The 15,135-nt window shown below is 51.3% G+C and overlaps 2 protein-coding genes across 9 annotated transcripts in view; one reads left to right on the top strand and one right to left on the bottom strand.

The window, feature by feature from the left end:
• EVC (EvC ciliary complex subunit 1) overlaps positions 1-2,337 on the bottom strand; it is a 92,268-nt gene extending 89,931 nt beyond the window's left edge. For 4 of the 7 annotated variants that reach the window (XM_009206505.4, XM_003898458.5, XM_017958560.3 and 1 more), the window contains exon 1: positions 1,937-2,290. In XM_009206505.4, coding sequence (XP_009204769.3) covers positions 1,937-2,110 — 174 coding nt within the window. In that variant the 5' untranslated portion in view covers positions 2,111-2,290. Of the gene's footprint in view, positions 1-966; positions 1,882-1,936 lie in introns of those variants that run through there. The other 3 variants (XM_031664729.1, XM_021938220.2, XM_009206506.4) reach the window with 3 other exon arrangements.
• A 2,179-nt stretch (positions 2,338-4,516) lies between these two features.
• The window catches only part of EVC2 (EvC ciliary complex subunit 2), a 143,792-nt gene continuing 133,173 nt past the window's right edge, over positions 4,517-15,135 (top strand). The window contains exons 1-2 of one of the 2 annotated variants that reach the window (XM_017958562.3): positions 4,860-5,147; positions 13,744-13,798. In XM_017958562.3, the coding sequence (XP_017814051.2) occupies positions 4,920-5,147; positions 13,744-13,798 (283 nt within the window). In that variant the 5' untranslated portion in view covers positions 4,860-4,919. Of the gene's footprint in view, positions 4,605-4,859; positions 5,148-13,743; positions 13,799-15,135 lie in introns of those variants that run through there. The other variant, XM_009206511.4, reaches the window with a different exon arrangement.

Below are 15,135 nucleotides of genomic sequence, written 5' to 3'. Positions count from 1 at the left end.
CTCCTGACCTCAGTTGAACAGCCTGCCTTGGCCTCCCAAAGGGCTGGGATTACAGGCATGAGCCACAGCGCCTGGATGGGCATTATCTTTTGCAGGCAGCCAGGAGTCACTGGAGGTGTTTAATCAGGAGAGTCAAAATGTCTGACGTACATTTTATAAATAAAAACTAGAGGGAGGAGACAGGAGGAAAAGAATCTCATTAGAAAGAAGGTTGTTGCAAGGATCACATCAAACTGTAAGAAAATCCTATTAGTCCTACTTTGAGCCACAGACCTCTCAATGACTGCCACCCTGGTCTGAGCCACCATCACCCTCAACTGACTAGCTGTGCAAATCCAGATGGCTTGGTTAATCCCGGTAAGCCTCAGCTGATTCAGCTAGGAAATAGGATACTAACCACCACCTCACTAGGTAGCAGACACTTAAGGCTCTGGGTTTGGGGTTCAAACCAACTAGGGTTGAAATTCAGCCCCACTGTTTACTCATCATGGCACCTTGGTCAAATAACTTTGCAGAGCATCCACTGCCTCACTGTAAAGTGGGGATAATGGCAGTTCCTCCACCTCATGGGGTGGAGGATAAAGAACCAGATGTCTATAAACACTGCATAGGGCGCCCAGCAAAGTCTCTGTGTGCTGCTTCCCTTTCCCTCTCCATGCAACAAGCCAGCATCTCTTAGTGTCTCTTAATCACCAGCAGGATCTGACAACTCCCAATTCACCTACAAGCATCTTGTATTATCTTAGTTTCAGCCCTGATCAGCTCTTTGCAATGTAATGCGTCCCATGAGTCACCACATTCTGAAAGAGCCTGTGCCTACATGGAACCCGCACAGGATCTGTCTCCTCTTCCCACGGGCCAGAAATGGGGGCAGCAAGACCATGCCATCTTGTTTCTGATCTCAGACTTTACCCTCCTCCCCACCAAAGAGGCAGAAGCTGCAAGGATCTAAAATAGTGGCCATACCACTACTGGTGGAATGCCTGCCATATGCCAGGCGTTGCCATGCACAGCCAATTCCATGAGGGCCACTTGCATATGAAGCATCCACTGGTCTCCTTCAGGCAGCCACCCCGACCCTCATCCATGCAGAGTGGCTTTTGGGTTAGACACGTCTGTCACTTTAGTAAGCTACTTAACTCCTCTGTGCCTCAGTTTCCTCATCTGCAAAGCAGAGACATTCATGAAATCAACTCAAACTGTTGTGGAGATTCATTGAGATCAATTAGGCAGAGGGTCTAGTTCAGTGCCTGGTAAACAATCAGCACTCAATAAACGCTAGCATTGCCAGTGCTCCATCTCAGACTCCCCATGCGGTGTCACAACTGATAGTTCACTTGTAAACTTGCATCTCGTCGTTCTCCTTGAGGCTGTGAACCTCAAGCAGGCAAGGCAGGGTCTCTCCTGCTCACGAATGTGGTCCCCAGGCCAGTGACTGGCTGTAAAAGATGCCCGAAAACTTTTACTGTGAAAAAACTTTTACTGATGAATGAAAAAATGAATGCCAATGTGGCGGCTGGAACTCAGGCCAGGCGACGTAACCCACACCAGAAGGATGGAAAAGGCAGAAGTAGGAATAGGCATTCAGGCGTGGGAGTCCCAGCAGCCCTTCTGTCCACCACAGTGAGCCGGGTCAGCATCCTGTCCAAACCCTTGGTGCTGCAGATAAGGAGACCGAGGCGTGGCGCGGATGGGCTGCTGTCTAGGATCACCCAACAGAGCAGGATGTAACAGGCACCGCAGGGGACCCCAGGTCAATGCACTCTAGTCACCCCGCCACCTTCCTCCTGGAGCAGGAGAACCCGACGCCTGAGCAGTTGCGCGCGAAGTCCCCAACCAGGCTCAAGGAGTCACAGAGCCGGGTCTCCAGGTCCGCACGACAGAGAAGCTACGCGCCCTGCGCCCCGCCCCACCGCTGTCTGCTCGGCCGACCCACCTGGTGTCGCGGGCTTCGGCGGCCCGCGCGGCAGCCGAGCCAGAGGCCGATGCCGAGGCCGAGCGCGGCGCCCAGCAGCACGGCGGGGGCCAGCAGCTCGGCTGCCGGCCGCAGCGCGTCCCGGCCCAGCAGCAGCCGCGCGTCGCTCTTGCAGGCCGCCCCGCCGCCGGCCATCTGGGGCGCTCAGGCGGCCGCCCCGCCGCATCCCGCTGCTTGCTGCACCGTCCCCGCCAGGGCGGCGACGAGAGACTCGGAGCCCGGGCGGGCCAGGGGCGCGGCGCGCCCCGCAGACTTTCCGGCCTGTGCAGTCTCCCGACTCCTACTCCTCTCCCCTTCCCTGCTTCGCCGAGCCGGAGGGAGGAGCCTGGATCACCGCTCAAAACTTTCAGCCACCCCCGCCTCAGCGCTGCCCCTGCACTGAGCATGCTGGCAAACGCCTCCCAGCCCGGACCTTCCGGAGGCACCGGTTTCTACCGGGATTCCTGGGTTCCTGGGGAGAAGAGACGCTATCACCGGAAGTCTCAACTATATTGAGGCTTAGAATATGCTGCGCTTGACAAGCAATAGTCTCATTAACTTTCTCCATAACCCTCTGTGGTGGGTGCTCCGCTCATCCTCCTGATGAAAACGCTGGGACCAATGCAAGTCCAACCCCTTGCCCTTGCCCCTAACCTCTACCCATCAACCTTCCCGGAGCCACACCGCCCTCCACGCCTCTGAACTTGCTCACGCGAAGTCTCCCGTTTTAATCTTATTTTCTCCCAGGGAAGGTCAAGACAATAGGTCTCCGGAGAGACCGTTACCCGCAGTCTCCACTAGGAGGATGGGTAGAGGGACCCTTACACCCAGTCCCCACTGAGACGCTGGGTAGAGAGACTCTTACACCCAGTCCCCACTAGGTCCAGGACACTGCACCATCATTCATTTACTCAGCACTTGGGGAGAATCTGTTTGTGTGTTGCAGGCTAGGGGATAGGCCAGCCACAAACCAGGCAGTGTCCAGGGTAGTGAATATCTCATAGTTGTGTAGAGGGGTAAACAATTAGACTAGTTCATCACTCTGTGTTTGCTTTAAACAAACATTTATGGGGTAGCTACTAGATGTTTGCTTTTGTCCGGGTGCCTGGGTAAAGTACACATGCATGTGCATGACTGCACACTTGCATGCAAAGGCACACACAGACACACACACACTCTTACCCTGTGGAGCTTAATTACCTGTGTGAGGCGGGCTAGGGGACACCATGTGGATCTGTTTCAGCAGAGGATGCCCTTTCAGCCTGGATGTCCAGCTTGTTTCTAATTTGTTTCATCATTTCCTCGTGGCAAGATGAGAACTGTTACCCAAATTCTTCATCCTTTTTATAAATGAAGAAACTGACGGCTAGAGAGGAGAGGTGACTCATTTAAGGTCTTGCAATTAAGGAGTGGGACAGAATTATTGTCCCATTTACACCTGTGTCTGTCTGGCTTCAGGACAAACTCTCCGCTATGGGGAGCTTCTTATATATTTCCTTAGAAGCGTCTCCAAGTTCCTGGGGGCCTTATGAGCAGTAACTGATGCTGTTCCCCGGTTTTTCGCACGGCTGCGTTATTTCCATGAATGCTTAGGCTTTAGTTTTTAAAATGCGGTGTTTGGGCCGGGTGTGGTTGCTCACACCTGTAATCCCAGCACTTTGGGAGGCTGAAGTGGAGGATTGTCTGAGCCCAGGAGTTTAAGACCAGTCTTGGCAACAGGTGAGACCCTGACTCTATAAAAAATAGTAATAAGATGTTTTAAATGTAGGGTTATTTGCATTTTACTTTATGATAAAGTTGACTATTAAATTAACCTTTAAATTACCGACTGTCAAATAATACCAATGGTCCAGCAACAGGCTTGGCAATTAGCCTGTGGCCTTGTCTCATGCCTGACAGCTGCCACGTACCCCCTGGTGTGGGGAACTTGGCTTATAAATTCTCAGCTTCTCAAACCCCATGGCCTTGTCCATGTTAGCTCAGGAAAGGCCTGTCCTTGGATGGTCTGGGTTATGGGGAGATAGGCTGCCAGGGGCCAGGCTCACTGGCCTGAGACTTTAGACAGCCTAACAGGCTGCCCTGGAGGAAGGATGGCTGGAGTGGAGCCCTCTCCCGTCAACAGGTGTCAGCTGTGACTCAGGACCTACGCAGGGATGAGGAAGCAGACAAAAGGCTCCACCTGTTCCCCTTTTTTGTGTCTTTCTCCTCCTCCTCCTCCCTCCCTTGGCAAAGCAAACCCCTGTCCCCACGGAGAGTTCAGGGAGAGCTTGCTCAGGGCTGCGACTTCAGACACCAGCTGCCCTCTTTCTAGGTCTCCAGAGAGGTGGCCCAGCGGCTGGCCTGTTTCCCACTGGGAATGCGAGGGGCACCCGGGCAGGCCCAGGGCTGAGCCATAGCAGGCTCGGGCAGTGGGGTGCTCAGCTGGGCTGCACTGAACGCAACCGGAAGTGAGGGTCCTTTTCCTTCTCTCCCCGCCACCCCCTCCTCCCCGAGCTGTCCTGAACCCTCTGGGTGCTCCAGAACTCGCGGCCCCGAGCTCCAAGTGCTTCTCGGTTTTCTAAACGGGGATGAGGAAACTCCGGATTCACATCCGTGTGTCAGGAAACGGTTCCCAGGAGAAGTGCGTCTGAGCAGAGGCTTACAAACCCGGGTAGGTGGTAGCGGAGGGGCCCTTGGGGCCCTGGTAACCTTGAGGAGCAGGGGAGTGACCCGCTCTGATTTGGTTTGGGCGGAAGCAAACCCAGGCCAGGCCGCCGGGCGCCCGGGCCGCGCCAGCTTGCTCTTCCCCTCCCACGCCCGTCCGGCACCTCCCGGCCGGCCGAGCTCCAGATGCGAGTGTTTGTTCCAGAAAACTTTCGGCGGCGGCTCGCACTGAGCATGCTCGGCGGCGGGGCGGTCCTGGGGTCCGGAAGCTCCGGCAAGTCGGCGGCACCCGCCGCTTTGAGGTAGCGGGTCCCGGCAGGCGATGGGCCCCTCGGGCTCCCGGGGGCGCGCCACGTGGGTGCTGGCCGGGGGCCTCCTGGCGGTAGCCCTGGCGCTGGGGGACCGAGGCTGTCTCGGCGCCAGCTCAAGTCCCCGCTGGCGCCCCCTCGGCGCGCAGCCACCCCGGCATCCCCAGGTGGCTCCCGGGTCTGGGCCTGGCCTGAGGACTCCTCCCGGGCGGAGCGGGGTGGCGCCCGAGAGCAGCACGCAGGTAAGGAGGGCCCGCCCCCAGGCTCCGGTCTGACTCTAGTGGTTTGACTTCGTCTACACCGGCGGTGGCAGGGAGGACCCTTAGTATTTCTCAAAGAATGAGGGAGGACGGGATCTGAACAGGGTGCCTCGCGGCCCTTAGGTGTATCCCGCTCATGGCCAGAAAGCTTCGAGGGAAACTGGAGACCTTCCTCGGGGTGTGGCACCTGCGGGCTTGGACTTCACCAGCGACCCGGGTTCGAATCCTGTTCTCCATTTTACGAACTTTGACTTAGGGCAGGTCACTCCTGTGCCCCAGTTTCCTGATCGTTGAAACAGGGCCGTGGCGGCGTCCACCCCAGAGGGTGGAAGTGGGTTAGCTGAGCTCACACATGCAGAGCGCCTTGCAGAGGCCAGCACTGGGAGATTGCAGCGGTTGTTGAAAGTGGGAACTCTTGGCTGGACTCTTAGGTGACTGAACTCTCCTGGCTGATGGATTTAGCCACTTCCTACTTCACCCTGGCCCTCCTTCTGTGGTCCTAAACTCGAAAGGCGTGGATCCCTGGCTGTCACCCTAGACTTGACTTCCCCCCACAAAGTTGGTCACCAGTCCTAGTGCCTTTTCCTCCAGATCAGCTCGGATGTCTGCCCCTCCTCCCTCCCCACTGCCACCCCCTGGCTTCAGGTCCCACCACTTCACCTCTAGCCCTTGGTGATGGTTTTCCCACTTCTTGCATCCATTTTCCCCCAGACCTCTGGGGTGGTCTGTCCTGGTAGACATCACACCACTCCTGTCCCATGCTGGCACTCTTCCCTCCCCCACCTTATTGTCCCTGGCAGCACACCCAGACTCCTATTCCCAGGACTGCCCTGGCCAGTGGTCTGGCCATTGATGCTGCCCTGAGGTCCTCCCACCTCTCTCCCAGGGTGGTGGGTCCTGTCCTGCTGTGTTCTCTACCCCAGGACACTTGCGACACTTCCAGAGGTTTAGTCTTAAAAGAGACCCTGCTCCCTTTCTGTCTTTAGATTTTCACTGGAGAAATGCCATGTCAGTGTCCTGAGCTTTCAAAAGTCTAATGACAGAACATGTTCCCTGGGTTCTTTCATCTGCCCTGTGAGGTGGGAGTATCTGGCCAGTTTTGCAGGTGACAAAACCAAGGCTCAGGGAGTCGAATCCCCAGGCCCGTCCTGTGCTTTCTCCCTGGCCCCCGAGTTCAGAGCCCGTGCGCCTGGCCTCACCTGCTTTGCACAAGCTCTTCCTTCTGGGATGCCAGAGTCAGAAGATCCTGGCGCACACTGGTCTCTGTCAGCCACAGTGGTGTTGAGGGTGGTCCCTGCCGGAAGGGAGGGATGGTGCCTACTGGGAAGGGCCTGAAGCCATCTAGGACCATGGTAGGTCTAGAGCACCTCACACTTAAGGGTCGCCCCTGCCTTTGCAGGAATCTGGGAATGAGCACCTGTGTTCAGGTGCCCTTGGCATCTTGAGCACATCCCCTGGGCCCTGGCCCTGCCCACACCCATCCCAGCTGTCCATGGGACCAGCCTTCCTCCATCTCTCTGGGCCTGTCTTGGACAGCGCTTCTGCACACTGTACAGGAAAGAGCTCCAGCCATGTGTGTCCCTGCCTCGGCCACTCCCTCTTCTGGGGCCTGGGGCAAGTCACAGCCCTCAGGTCTCTGCTTTCTCTTCTGAGCAGTGGTGTAAGGGCTGTTTCCGGAGCACAGTTCCCTAAGGCACAGGTTAGTTCTTCCTATTGTAATTATTTGATGCCTTCATGTAATTATTTGATGCCGTCTATCCATCCATTCATTCAATATCTATATCTATATATATATTTATTGCACCTTTGCTAAGTCCCATGCTGTGTGCAGGGGGCTGGGAGACCAATGCCTAATTGCACACTGTGATTGCTGTAAGGAGGAGGATGGGGAGCCATGAGAGAGGGTGGAGGAAGGAGATCATTTAGTCTGGGAGGTCAGTTGAGACTTGAAGGATGGGCAGGTTTAGCCAGGGAAAGAGTCGGGAGAGGACATCCCAGGTGGAGGAATCATCGTGGGTGTGGCCCGCATGTAGGAGGGGCTTGTCATATTCCAAGTCTCTAGCCCCCTGATGCTGGGACATCTCTTGGTGAGAACATTTACCACATCGTTTTGGCTGCTTGTCTGTTTCCTTTGCTGGATTGTGAGTTACTGTGGGCGGGGATTTTACCTTTTTTAATTTCATCATTTGATACCCACTGGGAATGCATTTTATTCCGCAGTGGTTCTTAAAGTGGGGCCCAGGGACTCCCTCGGGTCACTGAACCATTATAGGGGTCCATGGAGTCAGAGCTATTTTCACAGTAATGCTGAGATATTACTTTGTCTACTCATTTTCTCACAATTGTGCGATGGAGTTTTCCAAGGTGACAGGAAGTGTGATGTTGCAGCAGATTTAATGTACAAGCAGATTTGAGAATCCAGCTCTTTCCATTAACTCAGACATAGATGAGGTTTGCAAAAATGTTAAAAAAAAAAAAAAGTAATTCTTCTCACTTTTTTTATTTTAGAAAATAAAAGTTTTAGTTTATTTAGTTTTCAAAAAATATGCTGTTTATGTTAATGTGAAATGGCATTGTTATTCTTGTTTAAAATGAATTAATAGACACTTTAAAATATTTTCACCTCTAATTTAAAGAGAGTACATGTTGATGAATATAATCAGCACAAACAAAAGTTTTTTGGAGCCTTCAATAATTGGCAAATCTATAAAGGAGTCCCAAGACCAACAAGTCTGAGAAATCACTGCTCGGTAGCAAGCCTTATCTGATGTCCCAAGAATTCAGATGAAAGAAACCACCCAGCCCCTTTGAAAGATAAGTGTCTATTTCAGAATGAGATCCTTTCATCATTTTCACCATTTCATTATGCTAATAGTATCATTTTGTTATTTTACTTGAAGCACCACACAACAGTAATTTAGGTTGGTTGTGATGCCAAGTTCAGTGGATTGGGTGTGTCCCAAATTTGTAGAAAAGAACAACAAAAAATCAGCCAGATACGATGTAACATTATCTGTTACACTGTGTGATTACTATAGCTTTCAAAATTGCAGCCTTGGAATTCCAAGTTAAGGGAACTATTAGTCAAATAAACTCACGCCTGTAATCCCAACACTTTGGGAGGCTAAGTCAGGAGGATAGCTTGAGGTCAGGAGTTCAAAAGCAGCCTGGGAAACATAGTGAGACCCTCACCTCTACAAAAACATATATATATTTTATTAGCTGGGTGTGATAGCACATGCCTGTGTATTCCCAGGTTCTCAGGAGGCTGAGGCAGGAAAATGACTTGAAACCAGGAGTTTGAGGATGCAGTGAGCTATGATCTCACTACTGCACTCCAGCCTGGATGGCAGAACAAGACCCTCTCTCAAACAACAACAACAACAAAACAAAACTTCCTGAGAGCTTGGTCAGGAAAGATGGAGATCTTGAGGGTGTCTGTGCTTCACTTGATCTTTAATGGCCGGAGCACCCCAGGGCTCAGTGCTGGGTTCTCTTCTTCCCTCTGTCAACACTCACATCCTTGGTGATCTATCTATCCACTGGCAGCTTCTGAATTTCCATGTCCAGCCAAGACCTTCTCTGAGCTCCACCATGGATCTGCAGGCCTACCTGCCATGGTTCGTGGAGACTCATGGGCACTCCACAACTGATGCACCAAGGCAGAACCTAAATCCTGCCCCTAGGCTCCCCTCCTGCCAGTGGTTCCTCTGTCTTTCTTCTTCCTGAGCCCGAAGGCCTTGGCACCCTCCTAGCCTCCTCCCTCTCCCCAAGCCCCACATTTAGTCAGCACATCGCATGGAACACACCCACAATCAACACAGTTTTCACTCTCTTTACAAACACCATCTTCATCTGAATTGCCACCGTCTCTCTGGGATTATTGTGGAGCCGCCTGACTGACCTCCTTGCATCTCCCCTTGAGTACTTCTCTGTTCTCAACAGAGCAGCCAGAGTGTCCCATTTAAAATGACTATTATGCCACTCATCACAGAGTAGCTCACGGTGGTTTCCCATTGTCCCCAGAGCAGAAATCACTCACTTGCCCTGCTCAGGCACCCGGACCTCCTTGTGTTCCTTGAACACCCTGGGTGTGTTCTCACCTCAGGGCCCTTGCACGTGTCTTTCCTCTGCCTAAGTGAATGCTCCTCCCCCGATACCCTGACAGCCCCTCTGTCACCCCAGTAAGGCCTTTCAACATCACCCCATTTGAAATAGCATTACTCTCTGTCCCTCTTTCCTTCTTTATTTTGCTCCACTGTTCTTATCACCTTCTAATATACTATTTAAGGTATGTTACTGTTTTGTTTGAATTATATATAGTATACTATGATTTTGCTGGTAATTTTCCTAAATAGTGTTTTGAGAATAGAGCATTTGATGTCTCCTTTGGCGACGTATCCTCATTTTCAAAATAGCACATAGTAGGTGATCAAAAGTATTTGTTGAATGAGTGAATGCAAGTGAAGTAACTGAGGTTGGCAGGAAGTGGTGAGGCAGTGACTGAGGGTTTGGAACCGGGGCTAAGAGTCTAGAAACATGAGTTCTGACCTCAGCTCTACTATTTACTAGCTGTGGACACTTGGATATTTCATGTGTCAATTTATAAATATTTATTGGGTACTCTTGATGCTTCTGTGCGGCTCCTGGGGATATAGCACTCAACGTGCCTGAGTCTCCATTCTGAAGTTGGTGCTCAGCCCAGCTCTGAGACTCACATTCCTCATCTGCAAAGTGGCGATTTTATAGTTACTTCTTGGCATTATCAGAAATGATGATGATGGTGATGATAAGAAGAGTAACAAGAGCAGTGATAATAATAGTTATGATGATATGCAGTAACTCCTCACGGGACATCAATAGGTTCTTGGATACTTTGACTTTAAGCAAAAGAAGCGCTGTATGCTATAGGAACAGCTCTTGTCTGTATTAACTAGCCTATGGTAAATTTGGTTTTGCTATACAGTATGCCATTTGGCTTAAAGTCACAGTTTCTATGAACCTATCAATGATGTTAAGTAAGGACTTACTGAATTGCAATACATAGTAATATGTAGTAATAATAGCAATAATAACAATTGTATATTTGCTGTGTATTTACTCTGTGCTGGGTACTATGCTAAAGCTTTACATTTATTTATTTATTTTTTTTGAGACAGAGTCTCGCTCTGTTGCCCAGGCTGGAGTGCAGTGGACTACAGGCATCCGCCACCACACCCAGCTAATTTTTTGTATTTTTAGTAGAGATGGGGTTTCACCGTGTTAGCCAGGGTGGTCTCGATCTGACCTCATGATTTGCCCTCCTCGGCCTCCCAAAGTGCTGGGATTACAGGTGTGAGCCACCGTGCCCGGCCTTAATCTTTTAAAATTCCTTATGAAGAAGGTATAATATCCCCATAGTACAGATGAGGAAACTGAGGCCTCAGTGATTCCAGGTGAGGTGAATATGCCCACCCAGACTTGCCTATCCCAAAGCACTTGCTGTCAGTGTCTAGGCTCTACAAGAAAGTGCTTTGTAAACCTGAACACAAGATTTTTGTGCTAATTTATCATCCCTTCTTACAGAGAGAGAACTAAGAGGAAATTACAACCATTTCCCAGATGGTCTAAAAGGACACTGTCCACTACAGTCGCCATGTATGACTAAACTTAAACATTTCACATGTCAGTGGCCCCCATCTGGCTAGTGGCTACCATATTGGACAGCTCAGATTCTAGACCATTTTCATCAATGCAGACTGTTCTACTGGAAGTTGACTGAAAGGGGAGGAGGCAGTGGAGGGGGAGTAGAGACCAGGCCTCTGGGCCATTCATTCACAATGGCTGTTGAGGGCCTTCTAGGTGCCAGGCTGTGTCCTAAATGCTTGAGATACAACAGGGCAAGGCAGACCAAGACCTGCCCCTGCTCTTAAGGAGCCTGCATTCTTGGAGCTGGAAAAAGGCAGCAATTATGTTACTCTGTGGTGTGTCCACCAGTGGTTGGAGGCTATAGAGATGCACACAGCAGGCAGAGTGGTCTGAGAGATGAGCAGCACTTGTGATATGGACAGGCAGGAAAGGTGCTTCAAGGAGGTGACAGCTGAGCAGATCCCCGAATGGAGTGAGGGACGGGCAAGGCCGTGTTTCTGGCCAGGACTCCGACGGTTGTTCTGAGTAAGATGAGACGCTGTGGATGGGCTTTGAGCAAGAAAGTGACCCCGTCTCATGTTTCCTTTCCAAGCACCCCCGTGGCAGGGGTGAGAACAGATGGCAGGCAGAGGGGTGAGCAGGAAAGTGGCGAGCAGGCAGGCGGGAGGCCCGGGGGCCATGGAGGGGAGCTAAACTGGGGAGATAATGGTGGGCTACTGAGAGGTTGCTGGACTGTGGATGTTTTTTCAAGGTCGAGCCAGTGGGGTTTACTGGGATTGGTTCTGGGTTGAGAGAGAGAAAGAGAAGAATCAAGGACAAATCCAAGGATTTGGGCCTGAGCAAATAGCAGAAAGGAGATGCCACTGGCTAATGTGCAGCAGCCTCGGGTTGGAAATCACTGCTGTGAGTTCCACATGTCTCTTAGGCGTTCACGTCTGGATTTGAGGGGAGAAATCTGGACTAGAGATGGGGTCTCCCTATGTTGTCCTTTCCAAGGCTGCATATTCCATTTTATGAATAGACCACATTTAGCTTATCCATTCATCCATCGATGGACGTTTGGCTTGCTTCCACTTTTGGCTATTGTGAATAATGCTGCTGTGAACACAGATGTGCAAATATCTCTACAAGATCCTGCTTTCAGTTATTTTGCGTATATGCCCAGAAGTGGAATTCTCAATCATGCTGCTTTATTCTTTTTAATAGCTGCCTGGTACTCCATAGAGTGTTTGTACCGTAATTTACTATTTTAAATAGAATTATTTATGCTGCCCATAACATAACATAAGCTCCATGGGAACAAACTGAAGCCCAATGTTTGGCTCCATCAATGGGGAATGCTGGGGTGGGTTTGGTAGAAGCCTGGCTGGATCAAGCTGCACCCGTTTTCCCTCTTCCCTCACCTCTTGCCTGTCTCTGCCTCTGTCTCTGCAATTTCCATTATTTCTTCTATGTCCCTCCACGAGTCTCCGTCTCTGTGGGTGAGCCTCCTCCACACTTTTGGGGGAAAAGCAGCCTCCAGTCCAGCTGGGCTTACGTCACACCAGCAGAACTGCCCTAGCTAATGTCCTGGAGGTCTGTAAGGACTGGGCCTGAAACACACAGACGGTGGCCACAATAGTGTCCCATCGATCCCGTCCCATCTCATGCTTTCCGTGGCGTCTGGCCCACGTGAGAGCCAAGTGAACAGTAGCCACATGGACTAGTCATCGGAACTGGCCCCCAAAGCCAGTCCTGAGCATGCGGCTCAGCTCGCATACACATCCTTTCTCCTTCCGTTACACAGAAACCAGCCATTGCGAGCAGGTGCCGGTGAGCACACGTGCCGGGCCAGGCTGCTTGCGTGCCAGGCCCTGGAGTGTTATCTTGTTACCGTAGACTGGGGGTGGTGCTGTAAAATGAGGATAATGCTTCATGGGTTACTATAGGGACTACTTGTGCAGTTCACTCAGTGCACATAGTGTAAGCACTGGTACATGGAGAAGGTTCCATCTGGGAGAGCTTTTATTATTATTCAGTAGAGAGGTCTGAGTCTTTCTAGAGCCCAGTGATTGACAAAGATAAATTGGAAGGGTTTGGCCAGGTTCAGTTTAGACCAATTTTCATCACCAACGAGGCTGAGCAGACTCAGGGGACGCTTTGAGGTCACTTTTCAGAAGAGGGATCTGAGGCTCAGAGAGGCTGAGACTTAGCCAAGGGCACACAGAGAATAAATGGTTCCAGCTGGAGTCCAGTTCTCTCCACTTCCCATCTAGTGTGTTATCTGACACTGTGGAAACTTGCCGGATCTTGGGAATTTGGAGGCTCTTGGCTTACTCAGGGTCACAGAGTTGATGGAGGGCAGGGCTGAGGTTTGAACCCAGGTCTGTCTGATGATAAGACGTTTTAACCACATGGTGCGTCCTCCCTTGACAGCTCCCAGAAATGCATTCATGAGGGCACTGATTCTCTCCCTGGGAAAGGGAAGAGAATTCCCTACTCAGAAGCTGGCGGGGATGGCTGACTTAGAAAAGTTTACTTCACACTTCCAGATAAAAGTGCAGGTCCTTGGCCAGGCACGGTGGCTCACACCTGTAATCCCAGCCCTTTGGGAGGCCGAGGTGGGTGAATCACGAGGTCAGGAGATCGAGACCATCCTGGCTAACACGGTGAAACCCCGTCTCTACTAAAAATGCAAAACAATTAGCCGGGCGTGGTGACGGGTTCCTGTAGTCCCAGCTACTCGGGAGGCTGAGGCAGGAGAATGGCGTGAACCCAGTAGGCGGAGCCTGCAGTGAGCTGAGATCACGCCAGTGCACTCCAGCCTGGGCGGCAGAGTGAGATTCTGTCTTTAAACAAACAAACAAAAAAATGCAGGTCCTCTCCATGTGAGCCATTTACAAAGATTATTTGTCACCACTTCTCACAAGTATGTGTTCCATGTTGACTCTGTATCTTTTGAACTTTTTAGGACTTGCCCTGTATGGTTTGGCCCAAAGTAGAATGCTGTCACTTTAAGACTGCAGGTGAGTTTTGCTTCTGGTTGATGTTCTCCTGTTTTGAGCATGAAAAACCAGAAGCCTGAAGCCCTCCTTCCTCCAGCTCCCTCACACTCTGCTGATCCTTCCAGCACCTCTCTACTTTGGACAGGTAGATCATTCCCTGACCTTACAGAACTAGGGCAGTGTGCCTGCACCTCAGAGCTGGCCGAAGTGTTAGTGCACAGTGGAACCTGGAGTGAGGTAGGCCCTTTTTGATATCCCTTGAAGGCATCTGGTGAATGAAACACAGAATGTGTGAATTAACTGGGTGTATCAGTTTTCTGTGGCTTCCCTAACAAATGTTCACAACTTAGTGGCTTCAACCACACACATTTATTCCCTTACAGTTCTAGAAGTCAGAAGTCCAACATCAGTTTCACTGGGCAAAGTCAGGGTGTCTGGTCCCTCTAGAGGTTCCAGAAGAGAGCCCATTTCTTCTTCTTTTCCAGCATCTACGGCCACATTGCCTGCGTTCCTTAGGGATGGATTAGGGCTACTGCCTTCCTGCATTTCAGAAGCCAGCAGCATGGCATCGTGCCTCAATAGTTACTTGGCCTGCTTCTCTTCTGTCTGTCAAATCTCTGGCTCCCTCTTATAAGGACATCTGTGATGACATTTAGGGCCCACCAGGATAATCCAGGCAATCTCCCCATTTCAAGGCCCTTAATCAAATCACATCTGCAAAGTCTCTGTGACCCTAAGATAACATTCACAGCCTCATGGGGTTAGGACCTGGCTATCTTTGCGGACCTTTATTCAGCTTGCCACACTCAGTGGTCGAAATTCAACTGACACTCATTTCATCAAGAGGAATTGATTGGCATCTGTAACTGAAACATGCAGGCCCTGGCACTGCTGGACCCGGGAGCACAAGGTTCTCATTGCTCCTACGGCTCTGCCTTTCTCCTTCCCTCTCAGCCGCCCTGCTTTCCTCTGGCGAGCATCCTTCGCAGGCAGGTACATCCTTACCCTGTGGTGGGAAAGATGCGGTGGGCAGTCCCCGGCTCCTGAGTCTGATATCTGGCACCTGCAGTGTAGACTTTTCCCAGTGGCTGTGACAGTTTCAGTGCAGACCCCTGGGCTCAGCGTGGGTCCCCGGCCTGTCCCTGAAACTATCCCTAGGGCCAATGTGTAGGGTTTTCTGGGTTCTGTGCCTAACTCTAGTGTCCTGGGGAATGGGATGGGCTGGGATTCGGGTGGGCCCCACTTGCCTCTGTAGACTGAGCAGGATTCTTGCTGAATAGAGGAGGGGTCCTCTCTGAAGGGAGGGATCACCTTAGAGTCTTCATTAAAGCAGGGGACCAGGAGAGCCAGAGAAGCGT

The sequence above is a fragment of the Papio anubis genome, chromosome 3 (assembly GCF_008728515.1).
Source record: "Papio anubis isolate 15944 chromosome 3, Panubis1.0, whole genome shotgun sequence".
Taxonomy (NCBI): Eukaryota; Metazoa; Chordata; class Mammalia; order Primates; family Cercopithecidae; genus Papio; species Papio anubis.
Note: the sequence above shows the minus strand (reverse complement) of the source record. Positions and strands in the feature narration are given on the sequence as shown.